Source organism: Numida meleagris, chromosome 4, assembly GCF_002078875.1.
Source record: "Numida meleagris isolate 19003 breed g44 Domestic line chromosome 4, NumMel1.0, whole genome shotgun sequence".
NCBI classification, from domain to species: domain Eukaryota; kingdom Metazoa; phylum Chordata; class Aves; order Galliformes; family Numididae; genus Numida; species Numida meleagris.
In genome coordinates this window covers 23,974,222-23,987,448 of record NC_034412.1, presented here as the reverse complement: position 1 = coordinate 23,987,448, position 13,227 = coordinate 23,974,222, and the positions used below count along the sequence as shown (strand labels likewise).

The 13,227-nt window shown below is 43.8% G+C and overlaps 1 protein-coding gene and 1 long non-coding RNA gene across 4 annotated transcripts in view; one reads left to right on the top strand and one right to left on the bottom strand.

The window, feature by feature from the left end:
- Window positions 1,949-8,814, top strand: LOC110397768. Its single transcript, XR_002437959.1, has 2 exons — window positions 1,949-2,080; window positions 8,302-8,814. It is a non-coding gene; the product is annotated as an uncharacterized LOC110397768 (long non-coding RNA).
- Window positions 3,426-13,227, bottom strand: part of PCCB (propionyl-CoA carboxylase beta subunit) — a 26,611-nt gene continuing 16,809 nt past the window's right edge. For all 3 annotated transcript variants that reach the window (XM_021394536.1, XM_021394535.1, XM_021394537.1), the window contains 7 exons: window positions 12,553-12,634; window positions 10,647-10,770; window positions 9,326-9,433; window positions 6,383-6,483; window positions 5,017-5,115; window positions 4,724-4,817; window positions 3,426-3,684 (listed from right to left, as the gene is read on the bottom strand). In XM_021394536.1, the coding sequence (XP_021250211.1) occupies window positions 3,563-3,684; window positions 4,724-4,817; window positions 5,017-5,115; window positions 6,383-6,483; window positions 9,326-9,433; window positions 10,647-10,770; window positions 12,553-12,634 (730 nt within the window). In that variant the 3' untranslated portion in view covers window positions 3,426-3,562. The remainder of the gene's footprint in view (window positions 3,685-4,723; window positions 4,818-5,016; window positions 5,116-6,382; window positions 6,484-9,325; window positions 9,434-10,646; window positions 10,771-12,552; window positions 12,635-13,227) is intronic.

Genomic DNA, 13,227 nt, shown 5'->3' with positions numbered 1-13,227 from the left:
GCTGGGATGGCTGCATTAGATTGTCATCGCGGTAATTCTGTGAGCATAGCGGTGCAGTAAATGCTGCCTGTTTGAGTCAGAGCCTCAGTCAGACGAACCTTGTGCTTTGCAGTCCTCTGTGTGGAAAACTGAGTCCTAATTTAACATTGTAGAATACTGTATAACAAACATTTATTATCACGGTACCTGCAATGGGTTTCCAGTTCAGTTTGCAGTCAATAGGTTTTTGTATTATGAGTGTCTCCTTGATTGGTTTTGCTAGTAATTCTGTAAATTGTACATTTACAATATGAGGTTTTTTTTTTCCTTTTGTACAATTTAAAACTGATGCTTCACCTTTCATTTAATAAACTATTCAAAATCATGAGTACAATGAGCACCCTCTTCACTATAACTTTCTTTTAAATACTGGTTTAAGCCATCACATCTTGTCATCCCATTAATTAGTAGCCAAATGAAGTACTGAATGGTACTTCTCATATAGTCCAGGCTTCAAAACCAAGTTTATTACACATAAGTTAACCATTCAGCCTTAGAGGAAAAGTAAACGCTGTCTGGTCTCTCTTTCCTGCCCTCCCCTTTTTCCCTCCCCCTTTCTCTCCACTCTACTGTGGTTTTGGTTGATCTTGGGGGTTTTGTTGTGAGACTGCAGTACGTTTGGTAACTCATCACACAACTTGGGAAGTCTCACTGTTGAGAAGTTCCAGTGTTCTCAGTCTTTACCACACTGTAAAAACTGCCACAGAGTTTGAGAAGAATTTCACTCTCCTGTTTACACTTCAATGACATGGACCACGTGGGAAGAAAGAAGCAGTCAATGTCTGGAAGGGCAAACCACCGGCTGGGCTAGATGAAGCTTCACAGATTCACAAAATGAAATGCCTTTTGTGACTCCCACATCTCAGAGAGAGAGGTGCTATTTTTCTCCAACCTACTGATGGTTTAATCTCTGTAGAGCTAAAGGAAACTGATTTGTCATCTAGCATACCTCTTAAAGAAGAATATTCCGAGAGGAAAAGTAACAGGATTGAGCAGGTGAGGAATGGGATAGGATTCAAGGTCTGCACTGCACTCTAGGTCTACTCCTCAGACACAGCCTGAACCCTCAACCTCCCTCCAGCTGCCTGTAAGTCACAGTTAATGCCTGACATGTGTCATGCTTGGCATGCTTCTAAGTTCAAGGTCTTCTGTTGTTGAGAGGATTCTTATTTTATATCTATTGTTTCTGCAGGGGACTAGAATGCACAAGAAGCCTGAGAAGTGTGGCCAGAACAGCTTTCCTGTACGTTTCCAAAGCGTTGTGATGGTAGAGCAATGAAGTGCTCAGAAATCAACAGCATGTAAGAGCCACATTTTTGTACTGGCAAGGAGGAGAAGAGAGGATGGAGTCTATATAACTAATGAGGTTAGGAGACTAGAACAACAGTTACACTTCTTCCTTTGCGATGTGAAGCTGGGGTTCTGGGGTTCTCACTTAGCATCTCCTACTGGCTCCGATCAGGCTGAAAAACTGAGGGTGAGTACATATCGCTTTACTGACACAACTTTCTCTAAGCTTGGAACAGCCCCTCTCTCCTACCTGTGAAAATCCTCTCGGTCCTATGTGAGTCACTCTTACAGACTCCTGATTACACCACTTCTCACAACTAACTGAAGAACTCGCTTCATTGCAAGGATCCCCGACGCATTCACATTTCAACTTACCTTGCCTTGCAGCCTGCTGTTTCCTGGGGCAGAAGAAGCAGGCACCTGTTCATTCAGTGCATGTCTGCTGAGATACAACCAGGTACATGCAGGCAGCTTAAATGCATTTCCATAGTCTGAATACATTGCCTCTAGTTATTACAAAGCTGGGATAATAGTTGAAAGTCCTTCTGTGCTATCTTTTTAGGTCATGTTTAGTGGCTGTTTCCCCCCCCCCCCCTTTTTTTTTTTGTGCAAGTCCAGGCTCCATGGCTGAAGACACCAGACACCAGTTTCCACCTACCCAGGAATAGTGCCTACCAGGAAAGCTGCCATCTTACCTCTTTCTTCCACTTCAGATGCCTGGGGAGTGGACAGAAGCAGCAGTGATAAACAGGTATCGTAATTTTGTATCTTATAACACAATACCATTAATTACTGAGGATACTCACAACAGACAGGTCATCATAGGGCCTCATGTGCTTGGGATGACGGTAGCCATTACTCACTAGATTTTGGGGCTGTAGTTTGCAACTTCTAATGAAGAGAGTGAGTGGTAGTAACATCTGATTCTTGCAAGTCGAGCAAATAATGGTAGAAAAAAAAAACAGGCTGGAAGGCAGGTCTGGAAGCCTCTATTTCACCCCTCTGCCGCGGGAGAAGACTTTTTATATCCCATTGGAATTTACTTTTTTTCCAATTTGGGCAAATTGTCTCTTGGCTTCATTTATGCCACCTGTGCCCCCATGGCCCATATATAACTTGATAGCAACCAGAGACACAGCATTGCTTCAGCTAGCATATAAAAGCTGCAACCTGAGTAAGCCTAGCAGAGGAACAGTGCAGGTCAGTCTGAGATCTGCAAAGCCTGGAATGCAGTGCACCAAAATCCAAGCCTGTGATGTTTCTTTCTGTGAGCTGTCGTGCAGGAAGCTGTCAGATCCCGCAGGCGCAGACCCAGGGCGATACTTTAACTGTGCAGAGTTCTGATGTCTCAGCAGTGAGAGGTCACTGCAGCTCTGCCTAACCCAGCCACCTCTGGGGCCCACAGCGAAGGATCCGAAGGAGCATTCAACCCTGAACAACCAGTACCAGCACGCCTGCAGCAGGCACTGCAGATTGTTGTTATGGTTTTGTGATTTTTTGTTGTCGGTATTCCACATCATTACATCATGTAAGGTACGGGCAGTTAAAGAGTTAATTCCCTGGTTACTGCAAACTACCTTTTTTGGTGTGGCCCTCTGAGGGGGAGGGGAGGAGGTGCACTGCCCAGGGGTCTTTGCGTTGGGGGGGGTGGTGAAGCCGCGTGGGGGACGCGGGGGCTGTTCCTTCCTGCCCGGCGGAGAAAGCACGTGGTCCTCCTGCAGTTTACTGTGTAAGATTTTCAGCCTGTAAACCCTCTAATTCTACTAGCCTCATTTTGATATATTTAGTAAAGTTGGCTGTTCCTCCTCAGATTGGTGCCACTGTTTTTTTTTTTTTTCTTTTTCCCTCTTTCCCTTTGTCTTCCCAGGTTGCTGCTCCGCGGCTTCTCTGCCGCTTTAGCCACCGGACCGCCCGGGGGCTGGCCCTTATCGCCGGCAATTTTTTTTTTTTCTTCCCTTCCTCTTTTTCTCGTTTTTTTTTCTTTCGGGCCTGTTCCCCTTGTCACGGTCGCAGACCCTTAGATAATACCGTGACAACTGTGTCGCTTATTAACCTACAAAGAAAGGTTTATAAAGATGAACTGTTTAGATCCCAAATTAAATGAAGTATGTACTATGATTTATTGATAAGCATTAGAAAAATCAAAATGAAATACTTTATCGCAGAGTAGACTGCCACGAGACATAAAGTATTTGCATTCAGAGTACTGCCAGGGCCAGGTCCCTCCTCACAATCACAGTGGGATATTAGCATGTTTCTTCCAGGGATTGGACTGTGTTTTACTTGCCAGCACATCAAGGTCATGGCAGATGCGTATGCGAGTGGTCGAAGGTTGGATGATATCATCAACAAACCCTGTAAAAAACAAACCACCACCAAGAGTTTGCCTCTTAACCTTTTGTATCTAGGCTGTGATTTAAATTCACATAACTAAAATAACACTTGGGATCAAGTGTTCGCAAGTTACAGATTAACTTAAGAATTTAAAGTAGCCTGAAGAGAAAATATTCCTGTGTCAAGTGTTAAAATGAGAAACCTTTTTCCCCAAGAAAGTTAGCCAACCAAAAAATAACTTAGGAAGGGAGTGGGCTTGACCCACTGAATGCTTCAGCTGTTACTGCAAAATCTTAGACATACCATCTCTACTATTAATTAGTTTGACTTAAAGGTTCAGAATTGTTGATTAGAAGAATCCCTTAACTTTGCATGTTCACGAGTCTTTTTTCCCTGGCTCTAACAGCAGTAACAGTCTACTGCAAAACCAAAGGGAGCAATCCTGCACATACTAGTTGTGGTGACAAGCACAACTGTGGTGCTGCTAAGAGGATTTAAACGAAGTACATAGCTTATTTTTTGGGCAAACCAGCGTAACTGGAAAGATGTAGAGCTGACTACAAAGCCCGCAGTACTGCCTTCTAGAGCACAGGTAATGCTTCAAAGCTAGAAGGCCTTTTATAAGAAGAGCAGAAAAAGTCACGCCAAGGAGCCCTGGGAAAAACCACTGAACTGAACCAGACCCTTTCTCAAGGCCACCAGTCAGCATCTAGAACCATCAAGTAGATTGCTGGAGCACCTTTAACTTTCATTAACAGTCTGAGTTTTGAGATGCTTCTAATGATTGCAAAATTGAAAACATGCCTTCCACTGCAGTCTCCACATTGTTCCAGTCTCTTCCCATCCAAAGCCATTCAGATGGGTGGTTTGCTTTTTTTTTTTTTTGGTCTAAGATGTGGTTTTCCTTTTCAGGCACAAGTTGCAATGACTTTTCTGACTTGGATACAAGCTTCTTGGCTAAATAATTAACAGCAAAATGTGTACTCGGTGCTTAAAATTGAATTAACTACATGCAATGGCAAACTCAAAACAAGAGACGCAATACATGCGATAACAATACCTCTCATAGCTGCAGGAAAGGGGTTTGCGAATTTATCCACATATTCTGCCTCTGCATCTGTCTCTTTTCCTCTGAAAATGATTTGCACAGCACCCTAGGAACATAAAGTCCACAGGTATTCAACCCATACGGGGAAAGCTGTATGCTTTACCACCCCCCCACACGCTGCATGGGCATTTGGGTAAATCGCTTCAGCAAAAGTATCAGTAGTCTTCATTTCACGAAGTGGCCTCTGTGCCAGTGCGCAGGGATGGCTGCTGCACACCAGTGCGAGTCAGCCTGCATTTATTTACCTTAGCCCCCATCACCGCCACCTCTGCAGTTGGCCAGGCATAGTTCGCATCTCCTCTTAAATGCTTCGAACTCATCACGTCATAGGCGCCGCCATAGGCCTGGAACAAAACCCCAGGGATTTGTCAGTGTGAAGTGACCTTACTGCAGCAATAATTCACTTTTCTCTTGCCACTTTTACTGTTCCAGCAACACACAAGTGGAGCTAGGTTTTTACCTGTAAGAGAGCATATAGGGCCTACTGGTGGCTGTTATTTGGTCCATCAACACGCTAGTATTAGACACTCAGCGACACTTCCACTCATAAAAACAATGAAGAATTGTAAAAAACTTGACTGCAACCATCTCCTAAGACTAGACATCACAAACTTGAAACCATGTAAAAGCAGGAAGGGAGCAGTTGGAATATAAAACCTTCCTGATGGCAGAAAACAGAAGTCGGCGCCTGTCTGCAGTACCAGGCCTCACCCTGCACATGCATTCAAATAAACAAGCTAGTGTGCTTCTGAGAGCACCTGGCCAGGGGATAAAGCACTCGGATTCTGCAGTGCTCCACTCTGGGACTGGAAGCGGTCCAGACAGCAATGGTAAACAAATACTGCGGAACTGCAGAGCAAGCTGCAGCAAAGTGCTTCAGGGCACTCCTTAAACGACAGCGAGGATGTCAGCTTGGGAAGAAAAGAATGGCAACATTCAGAAGAAACAGGCATGGCAAAGGAAATTTGAGAAGCTCTTTTAGTTTTATTGCTGTCAAAAGCCTATCACAAACCAAACAACAAAACCAAAACTGAACAGGTGGGACAGACCAGGAAAGGAGAAAGCAGATAGATGTTTAGCTAAACCTTTTAGGAGCTTAGGGAAGCAGGGTGTCATGCACCTTACAGAAAAAGAGAAGAGGAAATGAAGGAGGGTATAGGAAAAGTACATGGGAGAAGGACAACCACAGAAGCATTAAACCTGCAAGGGAAGGAGAAAAGAGACACAATCAGCACTGCTTTTGGAACTGGAGTCTGGAGTTGTAAGAGTGGAGAAGATCACAAAGATGGCCTCTTGCAGAGGAATGACACAAACAGGTGACAGAGGACAAATGTTTGACTGAAGGCTTTCTAGGGAGAAAGCAAAGAGTAGAAACATGAATTTAGAGGAGCACAGAGACAAAATGAACTGTGAAAATATTTAGAGAACAGAAGAAGTGGCTGCTTGTAAGCTGGCATAAAGAGGTGTTACCAAATGGGACAAATAAAGATGTGACAGCTACAGAAAGCAGAATTGGGACAGATGTGAGAAGCTTCACAGAACCAGAACTGCTATTAGTGAAAACAGGAACTCGTTTTATAAAATAACACTACAGAATTAATACCAACTTACCTTTCTGGTGATTACAGTAATTTTAGGCACAGTCGCTTCTGCAAAGGCAAACAGTAGTTTTGCACCGTGACGTATGATCCCTCCGTACTCCTGAGCTGTACCTGCAAATGACAGAAATAAGATTTGTCACTCTAGGAAGTTCACAGAAACTTCATACGCAGTTGTGCAAGTATCATCATCTTGCCATTACCAGCAGCAAACTAACAACAACCAGAGCCTTGTTAATAGCAGCAGCAGGTGATAGCCCAGGCGCTGTTCTCCATTAGATGCTGAGCAACTCTATGAAAAATATCTTGCCAAAAGCAGCACGAAGGACAAGTCTACGTAAGGTCACAGAAACGTAAGGCTCACCAGATGGTATCTTCATAGGAACAAAATAATATTCCATAACTTTCAGTACTCCACACGTGATTAGCAGAGAAACATGCAACCTAGATTCACTTCCAGAAAGCAGCACTCTTACAAAAACCCTTTCTTCCAGTCCATAAGGGAAGGCAGCCTGGCTACCACACACCAAAGACCCATGCTCGTCTTCCTTCAAGCAAGCCCAAAACCATGGCCCTCAAAGGACAGAGCATGAGGTCTTCTATAAGGAATCTCACAGCTGGTAATTCTGGAGACCGATCACATGCAGCAAACAGGAATACAAGTCATCCATTTTAAAGGATGTTCTACGAAGTTCTGTCCCAGACACAGGCTCATGACACAGACCGTGACTATCAGAGTATTCAGCAGCTGTGAATTTTTATGGAGGCCCAGCTCCAGCAAATCATTACCTTGAAAAATAAAAATTAAAAAATAAATAAATAACACCATCTTGGACTTTTTTTGGTGTAAAAAACATACCATATCACAGCCAAAGTTTATGTTAATGCAGTAACAAGGCTCAAATTTCTACCTGTGATAGCCATGGCAGATGGAAAGGCTTGGGAATGGTTTTTATATTTGATTGCACTACTGAACTCACATAAGGAAGGGGTCAAACCAAAAATCTAACAAGATGAAGAAGCGGGAATGCTCAAGATTCCAAAACAAAAAGTACACAATGGGAAAAACCTGAGATGTTTAGATGCAGAAGTGTAAACAGGGAAATCAGCATCAAAACTTTGGTTCAGTCAGACCTTTAAGGACACCTTCCTGAGCTGCACCTGACCTCAGCCTTTGGAGCACACCTGACGTTTCTTGTATCACTCTCAAGACCTTGGTCTCCTTCTTACAAGAGCAATCCTGACCTTCTGAAGGTCTGCAGCAACTGTTTTCACTCTTGATGGCACAGCGTTCCATCAAGCCTGGTCTAAGCACTAACAGGCCCAGCCGTGACAGCTGGTTGAGGGAACACGACCAGAGGAACCGATGAAGTAACTCTGGAAAAGCCTTTTACAGAATCTGAAGAAACCAAAGAAAAACTCTGCATACATAGCAAGGAAGCTATACAGTTCGCATACACAGCAAATTCATCACCAAAAGACTAACAGCCAGAGGATGCCTGGTATTGCTCTGCCTTCTGTGCCCACATATCTGCACAGGAGGGCACTGCCTCAGTATTCCTACTTGTCTGCCACAGCGGGAAAGATGTGCCAGGTGCCACCATAAGGCATGTGTATTGGATGAGATACGCTCAAGGACTGGAGCTTGAAAACGGCAACCACATGCACGTCATTTCTAGGATTTCTGAATTTCAGACCACCGTGCATGTAACTCTGCAATGACTGTCTGGCAGTTCATCCATCTTCTTACAGTAAATTGGGATCTTTTCAATAAAAGCTTGTAATCTTTTAATAAAAGCTCAATAAAAATATGTGATTTTAAGTTAAATTTGTTTTGTGAGATTCTTTATAACTTGGTAGCTTGATTTCGAGTGTAATTTGAATGTCTAATACTGCATGCCTACACTCACAAATGTCTGTTCTTAACTGCAGTTTCACTTTGGATTCCTCTATTTCCCTCTGGACCATTGGACACGCCAAGCCTATGAACACTTCCCAGCAGCAGATATCAAAACAGCTACGTCTTATTGCAGGAAGCAACCTGAACTCAGCTGGGATCCTCGGCTACACCCAGAAGGTGGCAAACTCAAGTCCTGACTGGATTGCAGGATTTAACTCACTGTTAAAATGGAGCAGCCACTCACTTCAAATGCTTCGAGGACAAGCTCAATTCAGCTGTCATTGGAACCATTTACACTGTTGCACATTGTGAATTAATATGAATTCCGGACGTTGATCTGGTCCCAAACTTGTTCTGTTTTTATCCTTAAATGCTATCTGCACACACTGCCAAAATTGTTTTGTACACCTCAATGAAGATTCTTTCTCCTACTCTACTGAACAGAGAAGTGACCACCACACTCAGAATATATTACTTTAATTGATATTTCTAATGGCAATGTATTAATCTTTTCCAAACTCTGAAATACAACAGTTCAGAATCAGTATGAGGCCTCAAGTCTTCTTTCTTCAGCTCTGTTTTTATCTATCTTTCTTTCATCTGTTTCTAAGACAACATTCTATTATACCATATTAAGTTAATATTTCTAACTGGCAACATGGAAATAGCTTTGTTCTTGGATTGTATCTGTCCACATAGCAGCCCCTGAAGTTCTAAGGAGAACCAATCTGCTTCATGATCCAAACAAGAAGAGGAGAGCGTGTCAACAGCAGGAGAGAAAGGAAAGTGGTCAGGTTCCCTTAACACCTTCTCTATTGCCTCACTGATAAAAGATGTAACAGGCTCCCATTTTTCTGGAGCATAATTTGCATGTTTCAATACCTTATCGTGATGACTGCTGTACTTAACCAAGTAGCATTTTAAAATCTGGCTTATTTAAGCTTTGGTACAGTAAGCAACTCTTCTTAAAGAGTTTTTAAGATAGGTTTTAGCACCACCACCTCCTGCTGCTCCCCCCCACTCCGCAACCAACAGGAATACAAGGACACAGCATACCTGGCAAAAACCCGGGAACGTCCACAAAAGTAATGAGAGGGATATTGAACGCATCGCAGAAGCGAACAAAACGGGCTCCCTTGACAGAAGAATTTATATCTAAGCACCCTGGAGGAAGGAAAACAGGGTAAGGTGTTAATGATGTGCTATCGGCAGTAATTCAAGGCAGCATCAAAGTCACACTGTATTTAAGCTGTACTGTCTTCTTAAAAAGAAAGCAAAATGAAAAACCATGCCTACGGTAACACGGATATTATCATCAAGGATTGCTGACTGAGCACTGACACTGACCCGCAGGCTGCATTCACCTGGCACTCATTCATTGTTCTGAAACACAGCGTGCAACTTCCATGTCTTCCCGCACTGACCACTGTGCACAGACAGCTTCTATGCCAAAAAGCCATGGTTTAAATCATATCCTTGTAATTTAAATTATTTTTCTGCGATTTTCTCTGTAATTATTCTTTTCCCCCAATCAGTCATACTGGAACAATGGAGTTCCATATTAAAAAAAAGCCACTAACGCATGGGGAAAGATCGGCATTTTGGGGAAAAGCTGCCAAGTATTTCTGTTCTATGTCACTGCCATTTAGAACTACATGTGCTGTTATATTACACCTATACAAAATGTGCTGAAGGACACCTCAAACATTAACTGTCCCTCTTCCAATTGAGAATACCATCTGAAGACTAAAACAATATTAAAACCTGGTGACTGTTGGGTACCGTGATAGCCAAGGCATTGACTGATCAGCATGAGTCTCTTCAGAAGTTATCCAGCTGTTGAGAAAGCAAAATCCCTTCCACAGTTCAGAAAGGGTGATCTAAGCTACAAGTGTTTGCATCTTCGTGTCTAAGTTAAGTTATGCATGAGCTCCACACACTTGTATGTCTGAATGCTTTGCATTTTCAGAAGAGCTACACTACAGAACAGATTTGGGCATTCTAACACTGTGGAAGCAAGTGTGCAGGCTCCAGATTCTGCTTAATCCAGTTAATTACAGCCACTGCCAGACTGGTGGTGGTCTTCTCTTGTGCTAGATACAGCAGTCCCTCAGCTACCCAAGAGCTAGATCACCAGTTGATACAGACATTCACCTTTTTTCAGGTCTTTTTGCAGCAATGCATCAGGCAAGTCACAAAACACGGCAATGAGATTTCAGACAGAAAAGGTATTAGGAAAGTAGGGTGAACTTATGGCAGGCCACACAAACCATCATCAGTTCATCGGGCAGCCAGCCAGCCTTAGACAGAGGGCAACAACCAACCAAAACAAAACCGAGAGGAGGCGGCACATCAGAAGCACACAGCCGTCCCCAACCTGATGCTACTTTGGGTTGGTTGCCCACTATGCCGACCGTTCTTCCGTTCATCCTGGCAAACCCCACAACGATGTTTCTGGCATAGGACGGCATGATCTCGAAGAACTCCCTTTCATCAACGATCTGTAAATAAGAGAGACAGGCAGAGCCCTTAGAATGACATCTGTACACGTCTTTATATACACAGACAAACACACCAGCTGTTAGTATCAGAAGCGTTAACATTTCAGAACTTGTAGAATAAAATAAAAAAGGGAAGAAATCTTTTTGTCTTCTTTGCAAGAACTAATTAGTGCTGTGTTTACTATCAAAATTGCCAGTTAAGCATTCCAGCAGAGAAAATCATCTCTGTAGTATTTCCTCTGTAGTAGGCCTGCTCTCCTAACTTACCACAGAAATCCCAAGTCAGATGCTGACCATTTTTACTCTCAGTGTACCATTGGCAGACTGTACTTTAAAAGACAGCTTCTGGAGACAAAAAGCAAATCGTACTTTCTGGAACTCGGGGACTTTTCATTATCTGTTTAATACATACTCTGCTTCTTTGCAAGCTCAGAGTACTTTCTTACTAGAGCCAAACATATCATGCTCTGCTGCAGGTGATGACCTGTGTACTGACTGTGTTGCTTGCATACAACAGAGGCGAATGGAGAAGCACTGCTCTGCACAGCGGGAGGACACCATGCCGAAAAGATCTCCCTGCAAACACAAACCCCTGCAGCTGCACCTCTCTGATCTTGAAGTCCCCACGAGTGCTCTGCAAAGTGACATCCACCGGTACAGAAAGCAGTATCAGTAGTCACACGTTCAAAAAAGATGATAATTATAGATGGAGCAGTAGCGACACCTATACATGGCTGCATTTCTACTCTACTACTGCTGCATCCTACTCTAATGCCTTCTTTTCAGCTCGTGATGGCAACTTCCCCTATACACACCGCAGTTTGCCGGTCCCTTCCAATGGATGGAAAGTTTCAAATAATTTATTATTTGAAGCAGTTTTATTTCCTTTCTTAATACTTCTCAAAGTCGGGGCGGGGGGGGGGGGGGGGAATGTTCCTAATTCACTTCAGAATGTTTAAACCCCACCTTTTGAACAGAGAGCACTGACACTCAGAAGGGAAGAACTCGCAGATGAAAAACAGATTCTGAGCTTTTCCTTATCCACTGAAATGGATCTAAATGCAGTCAGCTGCAAACTGAAAAGCATTGGCTGAATGTGTGTGTAGGGAGAGACAGTCAAAATAGCAAAAGGGAAAAGTCTGGAAAGATGCCATGAGCTCAGCTGAACTCCCCCCAGCCATTTGTATTCACTGCCTACAAGGCTGTTCTTCCCGGGTCTGTCATCCACTGCAGGATCCTGGGCCAACCTGGGAACCTGAATATTCAGAACTGGGACTCCCAGGTGCTCTGCAGGGGCCATAACAGTTCCATGTAACAGAACTGGTTTTTCCTTTGATTTTTGGGCTTGTTTCTGTTTTGGTTTTTTTACAGCCTTGTTCTCTGCACAGGTGTTAACAACGTATTAACTTGTTACAACTAACACAGAGTGAATTAGGCAAAACTAGGCAAGGGAATTACCAGCACTGCCTATGCTGCTCTCATAGAATTCCCTTAGTTTTATATGGCAGTGCTCTCATCTGTACAGCTGTGCTGGCAGCATGATAAGATATATCCAAAAGACAAACACTAAGACCCTTTTCCCCTGCTAACATCTTACTTCTTCCATTATTGTTTGTCCCTTGAAGCATGGCCACTGAACAGGGGAACAAACAGTAACCTGCAAAGACTGAAAAGCAGATCTGAAATGGCCCCATAGTGGTTTCTTTCCACTATTTACAACTATATACACACAGAATATGATATATTCACATTCTTCTCGGCAGGGCTCAGACTGGCACTTACGGAGCGTATGATATCCAGCATATCGTAGGCTTTAGTGGATTCAATGGGGACAATTGTGTCCAGCTCAGGAACCAAACGGTCACTGCAGAACATAAATCCAAGCAATAATATTTACAAATCAGATGAACACCGAGACCAAAAGCTCAGGCAAACAATGCCATCTCTCTGAAATGTCCTGGGAACTACTACTCAAACATGGGGAGAGGAATAGTCCTCTCTGCAGCAGTCAGTTCTGCTTCGGGCCACCGAGGGCTCACCCATGGGGTTACCTGTTGCTCAGAGCTCCTCCTGAAGGAGGAAAGCCCGATCCATCTCTTGATGAACGAGACATCTCTTTCAGAGATGTATTTTTGTCTACGGAATCACCTCCTGGAAGCACTGCTCCTCCTCTGGCTGGAGGGGGCCATGACGCAAGCTGATGCCAGAAGGGCACTGGGGAGGCACCCAAATGCTCCAAGGCTGCGGGGGCACTGCAGCCACGCGTGCAGGGCTGGGGCACAGCTCAGCAATGGGGAAACTTTGGCAGAACCAGTGCCGAGCACTCTGCAGAAGCACAAGTTCGCTGTGCCACTGCTGACGGTCCTTACAGCTGGATGAGTGGTTTCTCCCAGCGACAGAGCAAGGTTTCTTACCATTCTTGTCACGTTTACAACTCTGATGCTGTCTCTGCCCATG